Source organism: Lissotriton helveticus, chromosome 1_1, assembly GCF_964261635.1.
Source record: "Lissotriton helveticus chromosome 1_1, aLisHel1.1, whole genome shotgun sequence".
Classification (NCBI taxonomy): domain Eukaryota; kingdom Metazoa; phylum Chordata; class Amphibia; order Caudata; family Salamandridae; genus Lissotriton; species Lissotriton helveticus.
In genome coordinates, this window is record NC_136057.1 from 1,269,320,788 (window position 1) to 1,269,346,728 (window position 25,941).

At 45.1% G+C, this 25,941-nt stretch overlaps 1 protein-coding gene across 1 annotated transcript in view; it reads left to right on the forward strand.

Annotated features, from left to right (window-relative positions):
* NAMPT (nicotinamide phosphoribosyltransferase) overlaps positions 1–25,941 on the forward strand; it is a 270,111-nt gene that overhangs the window by 93,555 nt on the left and 150,615 nt on the right. The window contains exons 2-3 of the mRNA XM_078680357.1: positions 14,100–14,256; positions 17,642–17,745. Coding sequence (XP_078536483.1) covers positions 14,100–14,256; positions 17,642–17,745 — 261 coding nt within the window. The remainder of the gene's footprint in view (positions 1–14,099; positions 14,257–17,641; positions 17,746–25,941) is intronic.

Genomic DNA, 25,941 nt, shown 5'->3' on the forward strand with positions numbered 1-25,941 from the left:
ACCCATCACCCCTTCCTGACCACCGTAGAATAATGTCACTGACCCCCAGGGACCACAGGGCCATCCCACAATTGCAGTTGAGGCTGTGAAGGTAGGAAGGCGTCTGCGGCCCCTGATATCTAAGTCAGAGGCGTCCCAGTGGCGCCGAGCACCCCCTCTGATTAGCAGGCGCCGCCCACTGATCCCCAAAGTAGTTCATTTCACGTTACTTCAAAGTTAGTAGAGGTCCGTAAGAGCAGTCATCTCCGTCTGTGAGGGCTCCTTAAACTCTCTGCACTGCCCTTGCGCCGGGGCTGCTGGATCTGGAGCGTCAGGAACGCTGACTCCGCCTGTCGGTGTCCGATTGTTCGCCCGCTGATCTCGGTGACTTAGCATTAGGTTCTCTCCATCCGTCTCCCTTTGCCGTCGCCTGTGTCGGAGAGTTGCCTCAATCCAGCTACTCCTGTGCCTCCGATGGGGTGGTGAAGAAAAGGGATTTTCCTCCGGTCATAATCTTAAGCTTCGCGGGAAAGAACATCATGTATTTGATTCCCTTTTGTCGAGTGCAGCTTTCACCCCGTCGAAAGAACGCCCCTCTCGCTGTACTTTGAGCGTGAAGACCGGGAAGAACCTAATTGTCGTGTTTTCATATTGAAGGTCCCCCAGCACCCTGGCGCGCTGCAGGATGGAGTCACGATCCCCATAGTTAAGGATTTTGGCGATGCTGGTCCTCGGTGGTGCCCCCGGCTTGGGCTTAGATATTGGTGCACGGTGCGCCCGCTCAATAGAAAACATGGTTGCGAGCCGTTTCGGTTTCAGGTGAGTTAACATGAGGCCTGAAGTTCCAGATGTCGGACTCGTTGGTTCTGGTCTTGTCTGAAGTTTTATTAAGGTTAGACCGTATTAGGTTCATTTCAATGGACATTTTATCAATTTTGGTCTCGAGGGTGGTCCCCAAGGTTTGAATGGCCCACAGAATTGAAGTCAATGAGGGCTTGTTTTGTGCCACTTGGTCTCCAGTCGTCCCTACCGCTTGTGGGACCGCTATTTGGACCGCATATTTGCCCAGCTTGTTAGTTTGAGTTGCCGCTGCACCTTTGGGCTTCATGGTGGCCTCTTTCGTCCGGTTGTCCGCCCACTAGGCTCTCTGCCCACTGGTGTTAAGGGCCGAGGGCTGGGTCTGTTTCCAGCACCTTCTGCTGCCCGCATCAGTCTTCTCGCCGCTCAGCCCCCACCAATCTCTGGCTGCGTTGGGCCTCTCCTCCCAGCGCAGTTTCGCTATCTCCCAGGGCTCTTCGCAGCACTCAATCGCATAAGCCACCCCTTGTTCACGCGGGCTCAAGGGCCACCACTGCCTCCGAGCCCGGCCCCGTCGTGCGGGCCCAGTGCGCCCTGCTCGGTCTGCAGGCCTTGCCTCGGTCCTCGGGTAGTAAAAGGGGTGACTCCCGACGTCTGTTGGGCTTATGCTTGCCTTGCTTCCCACCACCAGGAGCCGCCGATCGTGTATGTCCTGGGAGAGTAGTGGAGCTCTCCCCGCTGGGGGTGGGTGCCGGGCCTCGGGTGTCACCGCCTTAGGCCCGCCAAGTCTGCCAGCCTCTGTGCCCGCTGGAGCAGGCTACCTCTTACTTCCGCTCTTCAGGCCGCACCTCTGTCCCATATGGGTCGGGGCCCTCGGCCTCCCCAGCTCCCTGTGGGGTCAATCCGTCTTCCAGCCAAAGGGGGGGGTTTCACTGCCCCCTTCTTGTGCTTCTCAAGGCCAGCGGGCTCAAATTTAAATTGCAGAGCGTGTTGCGGCCTATCGGGCAAGGCCCCTCCGCAACCGGCACTCACCCAGCAATTCAGAGGCCCCACGGGCCTCGGCAGTCCTTCCGCGCCGAAACCGCACCAGTGCTCGGGCCCTGCCGCGGGAGCACCGTTAGAGGCAGGGGGTAAAGCGACAAGCGTGCCGGACGGGGGTCCTCCACTCACCGCCAGCTCCCCGCAGGCCGCAAAGCCGGGCCGCTTCGTAGATGAAAAGGGGGAGTGGCCGCCCTCCGATGCCCGGACTCCACAAGCCGCTGCTCGGGGCTCTGATGTTCCGCTGTCACTGAGGTTGCACGGAGCCACCCGCCTTCAGTGTCGGGCGCTGCTCACTCTCTCCTGACGTTTACCATCACTCGTAAACGCTGCCTGTCGGATGGTGGACGGATTTAAGGGGATTTTTGGGCTTGCCTCAGGCGGAGCTCTTTCTCAGGCGGCCATCGTCGTTGGCGCCAAGCCACGCCCCCCCAGACAAACTTTTTTAACAACCAGTTTTAGCATAAAACTTCCTCCTGCCTTGATTTGTTTCTCTAGGTCTTCAAAACCTGACTAAGGCAATATGTAGATTTGCATTTCAGAAAGATCAACTGTGGAATTCCACTCAGGCATTTTAACCCTTCAGCTCTCCTCTTGCCTCCTGATTTAATCAAACCATATAATAATTATCTTTAAATGTAGTACTGCTTGATCTTAACCATTATAGAAAATATTATGAGGAATAGAGGTCTACTTCAAGATATTGAGAATTCTTGATCCAATTAAGGTTTGATTACGTCATTTTAAGTATCTGAATAAATCTTCAAAATAGATTTGCCTAGAAGTAAAACGAGAACAAAATTCATACATTAAAAATCTACCCGTGTTTTATTATGCATCTGTCTTCTGGGCTCTCCATTTCTAAGCTAGGGTTTGAATATCCCAGGTTACATGTATTACATTATAACAAACTCCTTCGACCTTCTATGGCATTGGTTTTTGTACCTCATTAAATTATGGCTTAAAGCTCATGAAAATCTTGGCGGTCATATTATCTGTGGGTATGAAAATAAATGTCCATTCTCAAACACGCAAGACATTTGCCTTTAGAGATGATTTTTAGGCCCAAATGAAATAAGTTGGGCAGTGTTTTGCCAGCTGTAATTCTGTGCAGATTTGTAATCTTTATTTGCTGTATTTTATAACTGTTTCCCTGATGGTTACCAGGTTATGCGCACATCAGTGGGTCTGTGTTGGAAACACTGTCCTAACAATGGTAAAGACAAAAGACCTGACTGCGTCATTAGGAAACATTTTTTTATTTCCTTAGGTGTGAGATACCAATGCAGGCCGCACAAATTCAGTCAATTCTAAAGAGCCTAGATCTGTAAGCGGCCCGCAAAAAACTTATCACTGCACAGAGTTTATAAGGGTTAGGTAACAGCTGTAAGTGCAAGAGTGCCACTTTAGCCTGCCTAAACTTCCGACTTTTTAACAAGGGCCAGCAAAAGCATTTTCTGGGCAACGAAAAACGTTTTTTACACAAAAGTACCAAATATCACGTGTAATGAGGAGATAGATCGCAGCCACAGGGACCTATTTGGTCTGATGGAAGAAAAAAAAAATGATGATGCTAAAAAATGATGAAGCTGTTTGATTAAGAATCTATCATGAGCACTAGTTATGGCCGAAAGGTATGGTTCGATACCCGGATCCAATTTTAACATTACATAGGCCCTCACTGAGGGTTTACTAAGCTCAGTGTTTTCACGATTCACAGTAACAAATTTATGATGTAGGTCTTTTATGATTTTGACGGCCCCGAAACTTGAAGTGTCTTGTGCAAAGAAAATGTCTGGCCTTCTTATAGCCTGGAAAGACTCCTTTATGTATCCAGTTCAGGGAATTTTATTGTCCTGTTCCAATGTCAGACAATCCGATAGGATCATGCCGTTTAAACCCTTATGTTGGCTTGTCCATATCTTTATCTAGCACACTAAAGGTTTTATTGCCACTTGTTCCGCCAGGTATCCAACCCCTAGCTCTACATGCACAGACCAGGCTGGCGTGCCTTGGGGGACACGCACGATCCGGTGCAAGAACTTACTTTACACCACCTGTAACCTGTGTGGGGGCACATACCCCAATATTTTCTATGCCCTATAAAACTCTAAAAAAGCCTTTAGACTTTTATGATGACCACCGGGGCCCATGAACCCAATCTACTTGCTAAGCTAGTGATGGCTACCAAGAATTTATTCAGCTCACTTAGATTCCCTTCTAAGAGGACTTCCCACTGTAATTGGTCATCAAATAACACACCCAGATAGGAAAAAGCCGGGACCTTCCCAAGGGTATGATTGCCAGCTTTAAAACTTTTCGTCCGGAGCCCCCGGTAACCCGCCACTAAAACATAGGACTTGTCAAATTAACATAGGTCCAGCCTGTCCATAAATGCCACAAACCATCTATTAAAACCTGTGGGCCCCGGCCAGTACGGGCCATGAGCACCCATCATTGGCATAATGTAGTCCTGGCAAAGCTCTCCTGCCTACTCTAGGGGAGTCTGACTGGAGTGCCAAAAGGGCGGCCTCGAAGCCATTAATGTAAACAGAGAATAAAAAAGTAGCTAAAATACAGCCTTGGCGCACTTCCCTTAAATAATATATATGCAATTAAAGTGATTGTAAAGGTCTCCCTTATGGAAAAATCTCACTGCCGCCGTTGTGTGGGCATGGAGTGATATAAGTAGGTGGACAATGAAAGGATCCACTCCCAAAGAGGTTAATATGTCCCACAACTTGGTCTGGTTTACCAGACCAAGTGCATGTACGGTCCTTAAAAGCTAAATACAGAGCACCCTGTTGGGCCACTGTGTATTTAGATATCCGGAGATAAAGGATAAGACATTGGTCCGTAGTTGACAAACCTTCCCAGAAGCCATATTGGACATCCGATAAAATCTATATAATGAAAGTTCTGGCAAAGCTCTTGTTGTGAAGTGCATGCAATAAAGGCAATAGGTTTTTACAGGTAAATTGTTGTTACACTGTGCTAAAGTCTGCAGGCAGGTATTTTGTTTCACAGGATCTTGCAGTTTGCTGTAGCAGGCAGGGCTTTTGTTTTGGTTATTCACCTAGTGCATAATTTGAAAAAGAATAAGTTCATGAGCACAGAGATTTGACCAGAAGCCCGCAGCTGGCACTGTCAAATGCCTGGGTACTGAATACCAAGGCTGAATAGTCTTGTTCCATTAGAGGCCCTTTTAATCCACCACCGGGTACTCCTTTTATCTCACTCTTGCAGGTTCTTTTTCACCCCTGCTTTCTCCCTCACGCCACTGTTTTTCAGTATTTCCCTTCCTCCTCCTGCCTCCCTATTTGCATTTTATCTCTCCCTTGTTCTGGATCAAAGTCTGTAGAGGGAAAGTAAGCCTTGGTCCCCAATAATAAGTGCTGGTAGGCCCCACCTGCAACCACCGGTTCAAACTAAGCTCTGGACCCACCCTAACAAATCATGCGAAAGATTTGCATTGTGGTAATCCTTAATTGGCTCTATTAGTGGGGATTTTATATTGTTTTGACAACTGTCATTTTTGACATGTTTGTATTTTTGCTACGGTTTTCCTAATGGTTGCCTCGTTTTAACAATTATGACTAACACTACATCTGAGTTGGTTATGGTGTCAAGCCAATGATGGTCACAGGCCTGGTTGTTTATGATGAAAGGTTATGATAAAGGCAGTAGACATGACTGTTGATTGTAAAAAGCAATATGCTAAAGACAATATGCCATTACATGTGGATTGTTAGTACTCTGCATTAAAACCTACTGATAGATGTGTTGTCACTAGTTTGTCTACTACTGCTAGAGTAGACAAGGATATTGGTGCTGGTTGCCTTCTATGGCACAAACACGGAAGCCACGGACGGAGGAGGAAGCACAACGAGGCTGGGGGTTGATTGGACCCTCAAATACCCTTTTGTCCAGTGTTGGCTCATGAGGCATTGATCCCTACCTCCCTAAGCATACTACATCAGTATTTCTGCTTCAGCAAGGGAATTGTATAAATATAAAATATATATCTATACACATTGATAAATATAGTATCCTTACACCACTTTGTACATACACTTTTTATTGTGGAAAGACATTAGTGAGTGACAGGGAGATCTGACCCCGGTCCTGACGATGGGGCATGGCACCCCAAAACATGTTGACCCGCACAGGAAAGTAAGCCCATTAACCCGCTTGTTCTTTCCAAAACCACATTTTTTAACAATACCAGGCAGTGTTTATTAAATAGTTTTTTTTATCGCCAGGCCAGGTATTTTTTAACATCACTTTTCTATATCACCCCTGAACCTACTGACACTCACTCCAATTCACTCGCATAGCACTCACATTTAAAAAGGTGCTCCAGCGTAGTCGCTTGTCGCAGCACTGCCCCGTCCGGCAGCCGGGCGGGAAGACCCCGATGGTGAAGCATGACACCAAGGGCCCTTTTGGTGTGTGAGGGGTATTTTAGCACACTTTGTGTATTTCAACAACAACAGGATATACACTGACCTTATCTGAGGTGGACCTTTTTGATAATTAATTTGCCTTCTATGGCAGAGTGTAGAAGATTTGCAAATAATCTTTGTTATGCCCTCTGGGGAGAAATATTTTACTTTGGCAGCTGTGGGTTTGTATACTTTAGTAACTTAAAGGAATTTGGGCATTTAAGGGGTATATTTTTATTTCTCTGTATTAAAGCCTACAGGTAAGTGTTTTGTTACATACAAATCTCATATTAGACACACACGCGATGCTCACTGTATTTAGTGCCAATGGAAGATGTTCCTTTATATGGAAAAAAAGATGAAGGCAAATGTATACGGGTGGAATGATTTCACATATAGTGTAAAATGATAAAGTGGAACTGAAGCACAAGTTGTTCTTCACAGGTATGCTGGACTGGGAATTTGAACAGGCCTTTCCTGCCTTCGGTTTGCAGACCTCTCTGATGTTCATTTACTCAAATTCGAGACCACCATCTCCGTCCCTTCCCATTATACCCCACGTTTATTGTTTTGGACCAAGGTGTTCCCTAGTTTCTACTGTAAAATGGCATCTTATCTATATACTAAAGCAGCATATATAAGTTATCTGTGTCGTAGCCTTGGTTCAAGGTTCAGTCTTGTTTGTTACCACATAGTCCTGTTATAGCTAAGCTGATAACCGACCCATGGCCTGCATGCTATCCCAGCCTCCAAATCAATGAAAGTTTATTATATTTGGTGAAAGTTCAATACAGCAGCGAAAAATAATGTTCTAGTTGGCAAACCATTAACTTTATTTTGTATTTTTTCTTTAACCTGTAAGTTACCCAATGACTCCTTGTTGGTGATTTTTACTGTTAGAGCGAGGCTTTCACATTTATAGTGGATGTTTTCACGTCTGTCGAGTCATTCTTCTGTAACCGTTAGATGGCCTGCGTTAACACATGATTATAAACTGCAGCACTAAATTGACTACGACATAAATCAAAATGCGTGGCTTCACGCTATTAGTAAATCCATAGTAAACCACTTTTAGAACTTTTTTTAGTAGTCGTTCAGTCATGGTTCATTACCCTCTCTTACACATATGTTTATTTATCTGTGTTGGTCCTAGAGTTTTTTGTTTTTTCCAAATGTGGTCTCAGTTCAGTTGAACATACAGTTCCATTATGAGCATATTTAGCAGCATGGTCGTCATTGTTCCTGTGAGATTCAGCCTTCTTTTCAAATTTTGAGATGAAGGTCCCTTCCTGTTTACTGTGATGTATTTCCATTTATATAACGCTTACTACGCTTGACAAGTGCATCATAACACAAAGCATCTCGAGGTCCATCCTTTTGACAGGGCAAAATGCCAGAGTATTGTATGTCTTCTGTTTGATTGCTCTAGAGGTTCTAGAAGATGTTATTGATCAGAGTGGTCTGATCTTGAACGTTGGTTATCTTGAACTTAATATTGTGCTTCTAAGCATCTTTGTTGAACAGAATTCTGGTCTTAATGGGGTATCAGTGAAGTTTCTTCGGTATTGTGCTACCTTGCCTTGAACATTAGTCACATCGGAGCATTTTGTGTCTCATTAGTTTCTTATTTGAGTATGCGTAATACAGGAGTTTCTGCAGTCCGGGCATGAGTTAACTAGAGCTCCTGTACCATATGGTGTTATTGTGGAAGAATGAAGGGGGGGGGGCGTTTGTGGTATTTCATTTGATGCATTTTGTAGTGTTATGCGTACTACTGTTCCTATTTGTGTATTGACGGTGAGGTTTATGTCTCATGCAGAGGCCTCTTGGCTTAATGTTGATTTTGTCTCTGAGAAATAATTGTTGCTCTATCCCCTGGTCTCACACCTCTAAGTTGATGGGGTTAGGACTTGTCTGTCCGCTTTAGTTTTTGAATTTGATACTGTTTTGGCTCATTCAGAGCTCTGTTGTATTAAAAGCCTTTGGAAGTTTCCCTATTGTCCTGTGAAAATTACGTATATTTGCATCACGATATGCAAGAAAGTGGAGATCCTGGGATTTGAAGAGATCCTGAGACATTTACTAGAAATGTTAATAAATAGGTGCCTTTGGTGACCTTTTGAGGATCTCGACATGTGAAGACCTTTCCCATTTGAGGAAATTACCTAAAATGTACGCAACTGATAGAATGTGAAGGATGAGAATATTGTAGTGTACGATATCGAAAGTGTCACAGATCGAGGATGGTGAGCATGGTGCTTGAGAACAAGTGTGCTACATCTAACAAGTTGTCCCAGGTATAGAAATTGGCTTGGTTTTGTGTCTTCGATTTTATCCACTCCTACGTGTGCTCTAGTGTTGTACCTTGAACATTTACTCTGGGATTTTAATAATTCCAGGGGGCCAGCAGTGTGGTAGTAATTGTAACTTGATCTAACGAAGTTTCCTCAGGAAACTGTTGATTTGTAAGTGCTTCAGGTTGTTGGGACTTCATTATTTTGTAGTGAGCTTTCAATAGAAGCTGGAACTTTAAAGGCCTGGGCTTCCTGTGTACTACTTTCCCACCCCGTTTTTCAGAGGCCTTCCAGAGTCCGTCTTGTCAGGAAAATATTCCTTATGGACTGCTTTGGTGGAGGCGAAGATGTTGGACTGGAACTGTGAGGGTAGCTGTAAACTTAGTGAGAATTATAGTTGACCTGATATTTATTCTTTGAGGGAACAGCCTGGGGTGTTATAGATCCTGCGTTTATGGGATTGCTAGAGCGGTTTCTGTTTTTTGGGGGGTGTTTTACGCAGTGTCTGTAGCTTCAAGAACCGTTTCCAGGGAGTCATCTATTTTGTGCTGAAGATAGCTTGTGGAATGTGGTTCTTGTCTGTCTGAGAATGAATGATGTGAAAGGGGTGTGCAGCGCATATGTTCAAAGGATGCCTTGAACAACTTTGCTGAATAGCTCCAAACTACAGTGAAAGAAATTGGATTATTGGGGTTGGTGAATACCCACCGCAGGGAATAATTACAACTCTGTTTGGGTCAGCCAGCGAAGTTACTAAATTAACCTGAGCTCAACCCCATGTTAGCTTTTCACAGAGCAAACCGGCTTAACTTGGGGGGCAATAGGTAAATTAGTTATGCAATACCAAAGCAGTAATAAAGTCAAATTACAAAACAATAAAAATTCCAAACAAATTAGTAAAAGAGTAAAATTCAATTAACAAACTGATACAGAAATGACAAAAATCCATTAAGGTAAACTGGAGATATGAATGTTTTTCATTCTAAGCAGAAATAGCTCCAGAAAGAGCCAATGATAATCAATGGTTGCAGTAGACCAGGACGTAGACACAGTTTGAGGCAGACCTTGATGGAGCACGGTCGGATACGCCAACCAGGTTAGTCCTAGGAAAATATTTCATCTTCTGGCTTAGTCCTTTAATTCCCAATCCACCAGAGGAATACACTTAACCCCCTACCTTCCAAGACCTTGGGCAGGCACTTGGAGACTCACATGGTGTCGGGCAGAGGCCAACGGCAGAGTCCAGTCCAGATACTATTGCTACTGGTGAGTTGACATTTGCAGGACAAGACTCTTGTTGCATAGCTGTTTGAATAGGGGTCAGCCTTATTAGCCACAAGTCCACTTCTTTGTCCTGGGTAAAAGGGAGAGCAGGTCCAGTCCTAGAGGGCTCCTCTAGGGTAACAGACAGCATGTCCAGTCCTCCTTTGTTCTTCTTCAGATCAAGAAGGTATTCTCAAAGTGCCACATTTATGCCTGGCACTAGCGCTTGGGTTAGGACTCCTGTACACGCCCTACTCAATAGGGGTAGAGGTTCCCAGGATCAATCCTACCCACTTTAGACATTTCAAAGACTTCAAAAGTCTATAGCCACCCTAAACTTGGGTGCAGAGAGCAGAGAAGGGTGTGTGGAAAGTGAACGACGGTAATCCTAGTGACCTCACCCATCTAACACAAAAATCCAGTTTGGGTCAGCCATGCTCTAGCCACAATAAACCCAGAGACAGAAGTCTGGTAGGACAAAAGCAGGATTCTTCAGCAACCAGACAGTGGATACCCATGAATTGTCTTGGCATCCTGTTCTCTGCCTTTCATGAGTTAGATGTAGCTCGACCGACATCTCAAGCAATATTCAACACTGTGCTGTCAAAAGGAGGCCCACAGCCCCCCCTCCATATTCTGCCGAGCTCAGAGCAGTTTTCTCTGCCCATTCAGGTCAGCCTATTGTTTGCTCCTGGGATGCATTCCACACCTTTTCACACCTATTCAAAGTGTAATCACTGGATGGGAGCTGACAGAGTGTATACTAATTAGTTTTCTGATATTTCTTGCAGGTAACAGGGTAACATTCTAACAGTTACATTTCCTTGCTATTTATAAAAAATCGGACCTAATCATTGAATTGGATTATTAATAACAATAAAAAATAGTTGTATATTTTTCTAGCTAGTCACATTCCTGAGATACAGTTTTAGGATTTTGATTAGTACTCCGGTTTTAGACTTGGGACTGCTAGGCCTGCCACAATCAAAAATAGCTTTTGTGGGCTAGTCACTGTAAGAATTTGTTAACATAATTTTTCTACTTGTCCTCATTTCAAATACCATGCGCACTGCATGTGGGATACTAAGCCTTGCAATAGGGTGACTTATTAATAAAAAAAATTTAAGCAGTTTATTTAATAGGATGTATTTTGACAAGTCAGTTGACCGTTTTTACACTCCTACAACAATGGCCCTGAATCCATGTTTACCCTGCCTGTATAGTGGATGGCATAGCAGTGCACTAGTGGCATTTAGCTTCAGGCCCTGGGTACGCTTTGTACCATATTCTAAGGACTTATAGGCCAGTTAAATGTATCAATTAGGAATATGTCAATTCAACCATGTTTAAAGGGGGAGCGCAGGCCTTTTTATCACTGGCTAGCAGGGCTAAAATGCACATCTGAAAGGCAGAAAACCTATAGGATCCAGAAAAAGAAAACCAATCTTGGGAGACCTTGCGGGAAAGGGAATTTCTTACCCATGATATGGGCGTTGTTTTTTTTTTCTTTCTTTTCACCTTCCTGTATGGGCACTAATGCCTGAGTGATACGTTTGACAAGGTATTAGGTGATAGGTGAATTGAGAATGAGGTTGATGAGCAAGAAGTTTTCACTTAGCTTAGTTTTGAAAATCTAACTTTTGTTCGATCGAAAAATAGGAGCTTGCTTTAAGGTTTGCCAGTCGCCTGATGCTGAAAGTCTAGCTTTGTGGTTGGAGGATATGACATGGGTTGCTGTGAATTTATACATTTTAATTTCATTGGTGGATAGTGTCATGACAGGTGTCTTAAGTGTGGATTCTCTCTTGCGTCTGGAATTTTAAGGAGGCTGAGATTGAGTTATCTTCGTGCCAGAGATTAAGGTCGCCACTGACATTCTTTAACTAGGGTATGTGGTTAGTATGCGGTTATCATTAATATTTCGTTGTGGTTGTACATGCTTTGTAGGTGTTGCTGGAGGAGTCTTTGATTAGGTGGGTGTATATCTTGTGTGTCATAGGTTCACCTCTAGCTGTCTGTGTACCAGGTCTCTTAGTAGGAGATGAGCAAAAAAATGGTCAGGGGTTCTGCCCATTTAACCCTCCCATACCTGAGCAGGAGACATCCTAAGATGAAAAAGTAGCAACAAAGGGTACCGAAGGGATTGATCCAAATTTAATTTTTAAACAAGAAACAATTAATTCTCTTGTGAAACAGAAATTAAACATGAAAGAATAACATATATAAATTCATCAACACACATGAGCGGACATCAAGGGGAGCACAACAACCAACAGTCTATCTACAAAATATCACATATACATATATACAAATATACATCATTTACAATATCACGTTTCTATGTACCCCAAACAAAACAAAAAATATATATACAAAAAATATATATATCCTAATTCGGATCGGTGCCTCCACTTAATTTATAATGAGAGCACAACACAATGGTAGTCCCAAGAGTAAGGCACCTAGGGGTTACAGAATCAACCCAATCTATATTTGTATAGGTGCCAATCAGAAAAAAATCAAACAACTTATTTCGTAATAACAGGGGACTCCAATTGAAGCAAAAGGTGTCGACGCAGTCGCGGTCGCGTTTCAGCCAGATGATGTAGGCTTCATCAGGACAATGGGTACTCTATACTCGTCAGTCCTCGTTAATTCTCGGACAGGTGTTGGCAGCCCACAAACACACCCACCCACACGGGGGTGTGGGGAAGGGGCAGAAATCACTATCTGGCCCCAGGACAAGCAATCTTCCTTTATATACACGCAGAGAGTCCACTTGGATAAGGCAAGCGTAGGACAGGCGTGGCTTAAATTCCACGTACTTTCTGCAGTTACAAGACTCCGGCGACACGGACAACCGATGTTCGCTACGGCGAGATAGAAACGACAATTGGTAGGAGATGGACTATCTAAAATTAAGTCATGGACATAATGGCACGTTTCATGACTGCCAAACTGGTAGAGCGAGGGTAGGTTGTCGGGCCACTGAGCCGCTGCAAAACCTACACTTAAATTCCTAGCAGCCAGCGAACATTAGATCGGTGGTGTGGTAACCCAGTTTTTAACTGGGACAAGTAGACTCACCGATTGAAATTTGTTTGGAGTACGAATTCACACGTTTTTCATTTCTCTTACACTTCCCACACACTTGACAGTCCTGTACACTGCACGGCCCTACACCCGCACTTCACCTTACGGCTTGGGAGCAAAAGATCTCATAGGGTGCCCGTCTCTCATTGCAGCACCGGCCTGATGAGGAGCAAACCCTATGATGAAGCATGGTGTGTGAGTGCCCTAGTTCCAAAAGTGGGAGGCCCTCACTCCTACTTTTGCACATATAGCTATACCGATCAATCCTCTACACCGATCTCCTTCACCAGGAACTGCATACTTTTTTGCATTGATATGTCCTTGAAACTTGTATGCTGAACCTACAAGCGCCCCAAGTCCCCTTCCTTTTGCTTTAATGATACGTTTAATGGCACTCCGTAATGACTCCGTGCAAATTGAGCTGTAAAAGGTGGCAAAAACCATATCCCCACCTGCTCCCCAAAAGTCTGATGCATGTTTAATCTGCCTGAATAGACTGGCGGTAATATCAGTCGGTGTGTCAACTACAATATATTTTATACACAAATTCTACGCCGCGGCCCTAGTAACTGTCGGTCACAAAAAATCTGCATGCTAATACAACTGTTTGCATACGTATTCTAAAGTAATGGTTGGACATCATTTGCGTAGTTTTTTGTTGTGCAACTTGAAAGTATATGCTCAGAATCCTACCTGGAATTATTTAGCCCTTATTTTCCATGTTTATTAATTGTAGCCCGTATGTGTTTGTAATTGTATCTCATTTAGTTAAATAGATCAATCTATTTTTTTTTTTTTAAATCCATACTGTGTGATTAGGGCAGAACGCATCGACGACCCACCAACCATAAATTAATCGTATTTCCTGTAGGTTCCTGGAATTTCAAGAATGTTGTTAAAGGTTTCTACGTACCACTTGTATTTCAATGCCGGTCACGAGCCGACCGCCAACCATTGTGTTAAACAACTCTGGAAGTAAAACCGATCGGGAGTGTGGCGGGCCTACTTAGGGGCTAATCCCGGAGGAATGAGGGCAAACCAAAAAAAACTGGAATTTTGCTTAGAACGTTTATTTTGCAGGCTGCAGTGTGTCATCGAGTCGGAATAATGTCACTTTGTACCCCGCTTGATTCTAGATATTCTTGTTATTTTGCCTAGTTCTTATGTTGTTTTTTCTCATTTCACGTAGGTTACGCACTACAGACAGTATCCTCCCAATACAACCAAAGTGTACTCCTACTTTGAGTGCCGAGAAAAGAAGACCGAAAACGCCAAGATAAAAAAAGTGAAGTATGAGGAAACCGTCTTCTACGGCTTGCAGTATATTCTTAAAAAGTACTTAAAAGGTATTTAGTATGAGTGGTACCACAGTTCGGTTTTGAATTTTAAAAGCAACTCGAATGTTGTTGTTGTCGCCTGTACTGTAAACTTTACATTGTTTAGATGGACAAGGGAAAATAATTCTTCCGAAGGCGGCTGTTTCTGCCTTCAATAACTTGTTTTTAACACACATTTCTGAAAGTCGTGCATGTGCCCACTGCAGTTTTGACTGCATGTTTATTGTTCTAGGAGTCCTCGCAATATTTTCTTTTTAGGTCAGGCCTAAAGATCATAGCAGCTGTCGCCAGCCTCATGTTTTGCAAAAAGTTAATTATACAATTAAATGTATATGCATGAGGGGCATTTGGTCTGCTCTCCTCATTCACTAGTCTACTAAAGTGTCATTCACGTCTTGCTTTTGCCCACCACACTATTTGTACTCGTGAACCGTTGGCCCTCTTCACTGTGAAAGAGTACATTTTTCACGTGCATATACATGTGCAGAGCTTCCTAACAAGTAGAGTCCACTTCACTTCCAGTGCTGGTAGGCCAGCCTCTGCTTTCATTGCATGTTTTTTTATATTTTGATTATTATTATTTTTTGTCAATCATGCATGCCCACATTAAGATAGTTCAATTTTATCGTGTATTTCTATTAATGTCTATTGGATATACTAGCAAGAAAGAAACAACCCTATTGGCTTTGAAAATTACTGTTTTGTCTTGTAAGTTTACTGTGGGCACAGTACTGGAACAGAATTGCAAGTCACTTGCATGCATCAAAGAAGGACTGTAAAGTGGGAAACTCGAATACAAAAAAGAATTGACAAACCTCATGACTCTTTTTACCATTATTGGCGACTTCCCAAACTTTTCCACTTTTATCCGAGCCCCCCTCTCCTTTTCGAAGTACCATATAATCCTGATTATTCCTAGCAGTATGATGAAACTGCTCCCCTGTGGACCACTTCAGGCTGTGCCCCCCCTCCAGCCCGTAGCTATTTCTTCGAATTAGGTTCCATAAAGAACACTTGGTTGTTTCCTCAGTGTGTGAATAGCCCTTTATCTTGAAATTGCATGGAATGGCCCATCAAGTATAAAAAGGCACTTAAGGTGTAATTTGTTTTGATGAAAATTGTCTGCATAGATTGGCCTATACATTTCTTCCCCAACCTATTCCTATTTTTTTCCTCCAGTGAACTCTATACTCTGTCCTGGGGGTGCTCCACATTATTATAATAGTGACATTCACCAGCTCTGACACGTGCTGCAGTCAGGTTGGAGGTGAACCCATACAGTGATCCCACCCCGCCGCCCCCCTAAGTGAGGGTGGCCACACCCCATATCGTCCCAGGCTGCTATGAGATGAGTTGATAACAGCATATAGTTGAGAGATTTAGGAGTTATGTCTGCACCCCTAATGTGTGTAGGGATAGGCTGACTGGCTGCTCTCCCTGGAAGCGGTCAGCCCAGTCACTCATAATTTGGGTTCCATGCCCCACTGCTTTTACAGCAGTGTGTTTATGTACATGACTGAGAAATACAACGAGGATGTCCATTTGGGACACCGCATGGCTGGTCAAGATGGTGATCTTTCTGTGTCCTGACCTTCCCCATAGTGGACATGACAGCCTGCATGTCTCTACGACTAAAAATTAAGTGCCCTACCCCACACACACCCCTCTTTCCCTAAAATGTGTTTGTTGAGGAGTCTGAATTTGCCACTGTAAATGTAAATGTAAATGTAGTTGAGCTTATATAGCGCACAGCTACCCGCAGTGGGTTTCCCGGCGCTTGCTTAGGGAACCCTTCCTGATATTCCCCTGTGAGATAGCAGGGTATCCACAAGGTGAAAGTCAGGCATCCCGCCGCGAGGGGCCGTTGTGGAGATTAAGCAAGCTGTTGCCCAGAGTCGCAGAGTGTGAACCCATGAGTCGAGGAGGCACCGGGGCGAGAATTATCGAGTCCGTGGAATTTTTAGCCCAAGACCCGCCGGGGCGGGGAATTGAACCCTGGTCCAGGACCGATCTCAGATTCCGGGTCTGCCGCCTCTAACCCCTGAGCCACACTTCTCCACCACTCTTAAGTTTATGTTGCCTTATTGAAACACCTGCCTCGTCCCTTCCCTACTAGTCTTGCAATGGTGGCCTCCTGGGCAACTTAGTCTGGAGCCATTCTACTTCCACCTGTTCGGAACTGGGACTACCGGCACCAGGCTCATCAAACAAACTAAGGGAAATTGGGACAAGCTTAGCTGTTTCTTTGTTCTTTCATCGGTTCAGGTTTCCTTGCAAACTAGATGTAGGCCCCTAAATCCAATCACTGATATCTCATTTGAACACTGAAGGTACACACGGTGATATCATTCTAATTCTTGAACTCCAGTCCGACACCCACCTTCTCTGGCGTTTAAACCCCACAGTGCTTGTGCTTCATTCATTTTAAGCTGGAAAGAAATGTATGGCCCAGCCCCCTTAGAACATATAGACTGGTATCGTTTACCATTTTTGCAGTTTCCATCCAGAATTATGAGAGGTAGACCGTTTTTGAGCTTGTATTAATATTGAACACTTACGCAATTGGCTGGATCTCCACCCATGGTTCCATTAGACAGTCAGAATAGTGTCCTGTGATATTTTCCGCGGTGTGCAAGTGTTTGCTTAAGCATGTTGTGACATATATAGCATGTTGTGTCATATATAGCATGTTGTGTCATTCAAAGAGAAAGATGAAGAGAGATGCTGAAAGATGCAGGGTGTGGCTTGTGATCTCATGCATTGGGAACAAGGCAGGCCAGACTGCTCCTTTTGGTGCTTATTTATGTGTTTGCTCCCACTTTCTGCAATAGCTCAGAGGTTAGAACCATGGAAACAATCCCCAGGTTGCCTCAATTATGTCGAAGCGTTGCTCAAGCTCTTGACATTTTCTGTTCTCTGTTGCAGTTTTGAAGATGCTTTACCATTTCAGATGAGTGGCAAACCACCACCATTTAAAATTTAGCATTCGGTCACTGTTATGCAAAATATATTGCTTTACTTAGAACACAGTCTGCTTTACTGCTTAAGTTCTATGCACCTAACAGTATGGCTACTCATTTGGAAGAGCCCAGAGTCTCCAAAGCCTTCTGAATCCAGGCAAATTCATCAATGACCTGTATCCACTTACACATACCATTATAGTGCAATCGAAAGCCTTAAATTCTTCAATGTGAAACGGTGTGATCAGACACCCTCTAAAAGCCTCCTTGAGCCATCATGGATTCAGACAGAGCTCATGACCGTTCTCAGTGTATAATCATGTATCATAGTTTACAAAAACCAATGTGAACCACATTCTGTGACTACTGACCCATTCTGTGCCGTATTTTTTCAGAAATACTTTGGCTAAACTGAATCCTTGTTTTTATTTCAGGTAGGGTGGTGACTAAGGAGAAGATTCAAGAGGCCAAAGAGGTGTACAGAGAGCACTTTCAGCATGACGTATTTAATGAAAAGGGATGGAATTATATCCTTGAGGTACACCTGCCACTCAGGCTGTGATCTAATATTTGTTACCGACAAATTCTACTGTGCTGTCTGCCCAAAGGCAATGTTTCTGCACTAACGTGTTATTTTTTAAGTCCAGACCTAGTTCTGCCGAAAGGCAGCCGATTTTTAACTAAGACCACAAAATACGTTTGGTTAAAAGGAGTATACAGTTTGGTTGTGAAGGTGAAGGCCTTGCTTTTTATGCGGTAACATTTATTCACTTCTGTTGCAATAATCTCTTCTTTGTAGTGAGGTCTATCCAACAGATTGGATACCTTCAGATCTTTGAACCTCTGAGGATTGGGTGTACTCGCTCAAGAACCACTTGTCCAACACCACAATAATAATTGTTTAGTTGATCTGCAACTACAGATCAAATCATTGTAATCCAATATTGGGACTGGGCAGTGCACTGAATGTAGTGGGAGAGGGAGTTGGGCTTACATCGCACATAAACCAAAGGGAGACCGATTTATGTGCAATGAAATCTTCTGCTTAAAAAGGGTCATAAGTGTAAGTTGGTCATATACTTGTGAAGAGTTAAAAAAGAAAATTACGCATAAGATTAGTCAGTGCCACTATTGAGTGTAAGTGTAACTCTTTACTAGGAAATCTAGAAAATAACTTACAGCTTTAAAGCAGCTTAACAGTGTCACTTCCTTATAGCTTCAGAAAGATCTGTATACTTAGATTCTGTGCCAGGAGCAGATCATTATGATTTGCACAAACACTGAGCAGTTTGCTCATAACCTTTACTATTTTCCACGCCATGTATTTTTGTCTTTTTACCAAGATGAGCACAAACAAAACATAGCAGTTTCTTGGGGAAAGCCTGAGTGTTGATGGCAAGGGTGACCCTGTTGCTTTTAAAGGAGCCTGTGCGTAAGGCAGCTTGAGAGTCCAGGGAGGAGGAGAGACTGTGCTACCAGCTAAATTGCATGGTGTACCGGAAAGTGCATGCTATTGTAAGGAGAGGGAAAAACTAGATGACACAAGTGGTGACTTTTGCTTCAAGCATGGTGTCCTCTCCTTTACCAACTACCTGTATCGTAAAGGCTGGAAACCTAAACGAAACTAGTTTAATTTACATCTGAATATTGGGATGCCTTCTGGATGATTGCCTCATGCTCTAATAAAGCACGCATTTATATTTTAAAATATTACAATTTCACAAAAAGCATTGATCACTTCACATAATTAAAATGACAAGCTTTCTCTCACCATTAAATGTATATATTTTTGTTTTGAAACCCTCCACTTGGCCATCCAAGATCATTCAAAAGGTCTTGACCGCATTTGTCTTGAGTGCTTTTAAATTAAATGAGAATGAAACTCCTCAAACAATTCAAGGATGTGAATCTGAAATAAAAAAGTTTAAATATATAAAAATAAAAACTTTACAAGTGATTGTAATTATCTGGCATTGAACAGTGTTTGCAAAATGGGAGGTTGTCACTTGCACATCAAAAAGTACAAATCAATTGTCCTAAGAGTGAATACGTTTTTTTTTTTTTATAAAAAAGGAATCTAGCTGGAGCGTACATGGTGTCAGAAGGCTGCCAGTCCCTCATGTAACGTGAACGTGTATTGTGATTCAAGACGGTTGGTCTGGAATCAATGAACCGTGTGCACAGCTAGGGAAAGATACGCTTGCTACACCAAATTTTTAACAAATATTTACACAATTTCAGGCAATGTATAACAAAAACAATGGTCTCACATTGATATCGCCATTAGTTTTCATTTGCTTTCAATAAAACAAGAATTTGAACATCATTCAATGTATACAAGTACAATTATCATTGCTTCATGATAATCAATGCGTGAAAAACCTTTCACAATCATAACATTATTGCGATGTGTGGACACAGTGTTTTTCCAGTAGTGTTGTACAGGTATGAGAGATTGAATGTTTCTAAAAAAAAGTCTTAAAAAAAAAACTACAATTGTGCTATATCAAGTAACCAGAAAAATCAGTCTTGGCTTTTGTTTCTGTAGAGGGTGAGGAGGAAGTGAATATATATGGGTTAAGATGAGTTGCAAAAAGTCCCTTAATCTACTAGGTATCTTCTAGTACGCACATCTTAGCAGAGGAAGATGCAAACCATGGTAGTGAATTATACACCCAGTATGCCACTTCCAGTAAACATACATCCTAACAAAAGCAAACTAGCAAAGCAGAGACTGACGATAAATGTCCTAATTCCAGGAGCAGTTGTGACTGAAGAAAGCCGGTATGGCCAAGCAGATTTAACCATTAGGACTCTCCCTTTGCATGCAAGTGACACAAACCTGGAAACCACATGTTGCCTCTTTCTCTGATCAGAAATAAGGATGCAAAAAATCTCTATTGAAGATTTCGGCCTTCTCTAGTTAACATTCCCTCGGCAGGACTTTTTTTTTTTTTTTGCCAGTGCTGTTTTTCTTTTTTTTTTTTTTATTATTATTTTTTATTAACGTTTCCAATTACAAACAATTGCTGCAATATCACACATTTTCGTTGTTGCATACATCACCTTACAATTATGTCTTATTTGTAAAACATCTTTCATTGCCCATGCACATTTCGGGTTTTTCTTTTGCACCCTCAACAGTGTCCACTTTGTTATACCTCAGAACAGCCTCTGCTACGGGCACCAAATCTAATCAAGGTTTTCTGATAGTGATTCTTCATGTGGGGGGTCACAAATATTACCTCTATACTTATTCCACTTTCCCCACACCCTTGTCCATTTTTGGGGGCACCTCCTAGCACCTCCTATGTGTATATACTGACTTTTCGGTTAAGTCGTCCATGTCTCGACACCACCGTCCCACTGTGGGGTTCTGCCTGACTCCCCACAACTGTAATATATTTCTCTTTGCTAATGTCATGCCTAGCGCTACCCAAGTTTGCATTGCATGGTTGAGGTCAGTTGGCTCCCAGATGTTGAGCAAACATCTTTTAGGTTCTGGTTCAACCGTGATTTCTACTACCTGGGAAATTGTGTGCATGACTGCCTTCCAGTATATCGTGACTTCTGCGCATTGCCAGATTGTGTGCCAGATCGTGCGGAGTTCTCCACATTGCCTGAGGCAGAGTGGTTTATCTGCCTTGTGTAATTTATACAGCAGTTTTCTAGTATAACACATGCGGTGTAGATTCTTTAGTTGTATCAGCTTGAATTTAGAGTGGATCGCTACCTCCCTGGGGGATGCCATTGCCTCCTGCCACTCTCTCATCCAGTGCTCCTAGGTCTGTCTCCCATCTAGCTTTTAGAGTTGTCGTCAAATCTGATTGGTTGTTTACTATTTTCCTATAGGTGAGTGAGATGGCTTTTTTAGTAATATGGTCGGTTAGCAGTCGATCCTCGAGGGGTGATGACTCGGGTATTTGGGTGCCCTGCGGAACCAATGCTTTGAGTGCATGCCTGATTTGCATGTATCTATATATCTCTGAGTCTGCTAAGCCATAGGTCTGCTGGAGTTGCGCAAAGGGAACAATTTCATTTTGCTGCCACAGGTCTCCCACCCTTGAGAAGCCAATCAAGTCCCACTGCCTAAAACATTTAGTGTTGTATAGCTTACCGAATTTATTATTGTCCCATAGCGGTGTGGCCAAGGTCACAACTCCCTCCCATCCTAGTTCTCTTTGCGCTTCGTGCCATATATTATTTATGTGCCGTGTCGGGCCTGTCAAAGTCGTCATTTTGTTCGAGGCATGTGGGCTGCTAAATTCATATCTTAGCATTAGATCGCCGCCTAGTGTTGGGTCCGGATGATCGCACATTGTTGTCCTGGAAGAGTCTTCGAAGTATCCTGAGATAGGTGGCTCCTCCCCTGGACTACAGTGCGCATGGGCATCGGCTCCATCCCCAGATTGTTTTTTTCCGCCATTGGGTTCGGATGCGGTCTCGACGTCTCTCTGTCGGAACCGAGAAAAACTAACTTTTTAAGGCCAAAAGGCCTTGTTTTCATAGCGTCGGTATTGTTTGCGCACGGGCTCGAGTTCTTCCGTCTCTTGGAGTCGGAATCGGGCGGAGTGCTTACGCTCTTCGGACATCGAGGCCTTCTCATCGCGACACGACTGCAACTTTACAGCATGGAGCGGAGTCCGTTTCAACTCTGTCCGCTCTGTGGGTCCAAGTACCCACATATAGATCTACACCCGGTCTGTAACAAATGCCTTTCGCCAGACCATGACGACGGCAACTGCAGGGCCTGCGCGCAGTTCAGGTCCAAGAAAACACTCAAGATTCGGCGCGCGGTGCGCCTTGAAGCCAGACAAGCGGCCCCAGATCCAGAAAACATCTTCGGCGACCAAGAAGACGAGGACCAGAGTCATCATCTTCAAATCTCCCCGCCCGAGACGGAGGTCGAGGCGGATCCGGAAGACGGCGACGGAGTCGCGGGTCAAGGCCTTGAATACGTCGAAGAGGTAGGGGACGTTGAAGAGGTTTATGGGGCCGCGGAAGATAGCTCAGGGGACGAGCTATGCCCCGAAGGTTACGAAGATCGAGATCGGGTCACGGGATCGCCTGTCGGCCTTACCCTAGACCCCGTACCGCAAGCCACGGCCCCGCCTTCCGGCCCGGCCACGGACAAACTTGCTGGGCAGGCCGTATCGAAACCGAAACCTACGGTATCGACTACACCTAAAATGGCCGACCCAAAATCGAAACCGAAACTTATGGATTCGAGCACACCTAAGATGGCGGCCGTACCAACGAAACCGACCAAACCCGCTGCTTCATCGACTCCGTCGACCTCCGGTCCACAGAAGTCGAAGAAATCTGTCGATTCCACCGTGTCAAAATCGACGCCGGTGGAGGGATCCTCTAAGAAGGGTGGTCGGCACGGGTCAACCGCTGCAGCGCCGTCAAAGCCCGCAAAAGCCAGCGAAACGGCTCCGGTTCCGACTGGGACTCCGTTAGTCGGACGCGTGGTGGAGACGGAGCCGACAAAGTCACACGGATCGAAGGCTGGTACATCTGCGCATCGGTCCAAGGACTCTGGGTCGGCGGCTGCGGCATCTTCGTCAAAGACTCAGAAGGGCCACCAGGACGTCGGATCCGAGGGCAAGGTCAAGACCTCCTCGTCAGCGCCAAAGGCCACTGAAAGTGACACGTCCCTCATCGCCTCTTCACTGCAGAGAATCAGGGAGAAGGCCTCTGCTACGTCGGCTCCGATGCCATCGCCACAGAAGCCGATGGACATTCCGGTGAAGCCTGCGGGTAAACTTCTCTTCCTTCTGCCGCCAAAAGAGGCGCCGAAGGCCTTTTCAACGAAATCGACGCCAAAGAAGTCGGATTCTTCAACGGCAGGGGCACTTTCAAGTCGGGTACTCGACTCAGATGAGGATTCAGAGCGTTTTATCGACGCAGACACGGGCAAATTGACCCTTTACAAGAGGAGGATCACTTCACAGCCAGTGGACTCCTATGTCATCCCCCTCAAGAAGAAAAGGCTTCCTCAGGACGCTTCAGGCCTCATGGAACCTATCCAGCCTCCTCCAAGAAGGAGCCCAACTCCTTCCCCAGAACAATCTGAGGGTGAGGGATATGATGAAGATGACCAGTACAATTTCCCCATCAATGAACCAGATGCACAGCCGGATTCATATGATGACATTGGTGACCAAGGCACCCAGGATGTGGGCCAAGACCCACAGCCTGACCCACAGCCTTTCAGTGCACGTGCATCCCCAACTGAAGATTCTGCAGGTTTTCATGCACTCCTTGAAAGGGCAGCTGCTAATCATGATGTGGACATGCATGCTGACCCAGTAGAAGAAGACTTTCTATTTGACACTTTTTCAGTCTCTGAAAGGACAGTAAAGACACTGCCTATGCTCAAAGGGGTCCTCAAACATGCTGCGGACATCTTTAAAGAACCTACCAAGTACAGACCAGCACCTGCAGACCCTGCATACATTCGGGGACAGTTGCCGCTGGACTCCCTGGTGGTCGCAAATGCCCGCAAAAGGGCCAACTCCCAAACTACGGGTGAAGCTCCTCCCCCGGATAAGGAGTCAAAGGTGCTAGAGGCTGGAGGCAAAAGAGTAGCTGCACAGGCTGCCAACTTTTGGCGTATTGCAAATACACAGGCACTCTTGGCACGTTATGATAGGGCGCATTACGACACCCTAGAGCAAGTTTTACAACACCTGCCTCCGCAGTTCCAAGAGGGCACCAAACTGCTTATAGAGGAGGGAAAACTGATCTCCAACGCAGCCATAAAGTGTGCACTTGATGCCGCAGACACAGCAGCTAGGGCCATTAACACTAGCGTCATGCTGAGACGACAGGCGTGGCTCCGCATATCGGGGTTTAAACCTGACATACAAACAACCATACTTAATCAGCCAGTCAATCCTGATAGACTGTTTGGTCCAGATGTTGACACCACCCTTGAAAAGATTAAAAAAGACACCGAAACTGCTAAGTCTATGGGGGCCCTACAATCACAACAGTTTCGTGGCAATAATTTTCGTCGCTCAGGTGCACGTGGAGTCACCAGAGGACAGATGGGTCAACAGTCACAATTCTCTAGAGGTGGAGCACAATCCTCGTACCCCAAACAGAACAAGGGGGGTTACCGAGGAAACAGCACCAGAGGACGCGGCAGAGGGAACAACAACTCCCGCTCCTCTGCCCCAAGCAAACAGTGACTCTCTGTCGCTGCCCCCCGACCACTTAACACCTGTCGGGGGGAGACTGCAGCAGTTCCTGCCCGTCTGGAAAAACATCACCACAGACAGGTGGGTGCGACAACTTGTACAGTACGGTTATTGTCTAGAGTTAAGATCCACTCCACCCAACATTCCACCAAGGCAACGGCCTATGTCCGTAGAGCACTTGCACTTATTGCAGCAGGAGGTAGTGGTGATGCTGCAAAAAGGCGCAATCGAGCTCGTGCCGGTGGAGGAGGAAGGCACAGGGGTGTACTCCCTGTACTTCCTTATTCCAAAGAAGGACGGATCTCTCAGACCCATTCTAGATCTACGTCCCCTCAACCTGTATATACTGTCAGAACATTTCCATATGCTCACACTGCAACAGATTCTTCCCTTGTTAAACCAGGGGGACTTCTTAGCAACCTTGGACCTCAAGGATGCGTATTTCCACATACCACTACACCCGTCCCACAGAAAATACCTCAGGTTCACTATCCAAGGAAAACATTATCAGTTCAAGGTCCTACCCTTCGGAGTCACCACAGCCCCAAGAGTGTTTACCAAGTGTCTGGCGACAGTAGCGGCGCACCTCAGGAGGCAGAGCATCCATGTCTACCCCTACCTGGACGACTGGCTCGTTCAAGCCAAGTCAGAAGAACAGTGCGCCGCGGACATGTCGACTACCATTCACCTCCTTCACGATCTAGGTTTCTTGTTGAACTACCCAAAGTCGCATCTTCAGCCGGCACATGTCCGGCAGTTTCTCGGCGCGACGATCAATACCCTGATGGCCATGGCTCATCCAAACCAAGTCAGGATAGACAGCATGCAGTCTCTAATCCAGAAGTTCAGACCACAACACTCGCTTCCAGCGAGAGTGTTCATGCAGTTGATAGGCATGATGGCCTCCTGCATCTTCATAGTCCCTCACGCACGGCTACATATGCGCCCGCTCCAGGAGTGCTTAGCAAATCAGTGGACACAGGCTCAAGGACAATTAACAGACCTAGTGTTGGTTACCAGTCGGGCATACGACTCTCTGCATTGGTGGACTCCACACAACCTTTGCAAGGGACGACTGTTCCAGGAGCCAGTGCCACAGATTACCCTGACAACGGACGCATCTCTCCAGGGATGGGGAGCTCATCTGCTCACTTACACAGTGCAGGGACTATGGACGACGCAGCAACAGAAGATGCACATCAACTATCTGGAACTGATGGCAATCTTCATGGCACTCAAGTCCTTCATTGTACATCTGTGCAACAAGGTAGTGTTAGTCCGGACGGACAACATGACTGCGATGTACTACATCCAAAAGCAGGGGGGCACCCACTCGCCACAGCTGTCTCATCTGGCTCAGGGCATGTGGCGGTGGGCCATTCAGAGGAACATCTTCCTCATGGCAGAACACCTCCCGGGCAAGGACAATCAAATGGCGGATCTGCTCAGCAGACACAGCCATCAAATGCACGAGTGGGAGTTGCACCCATCTGTGCTCCACCCGTACTTCCAGCAGTGGGGTCATC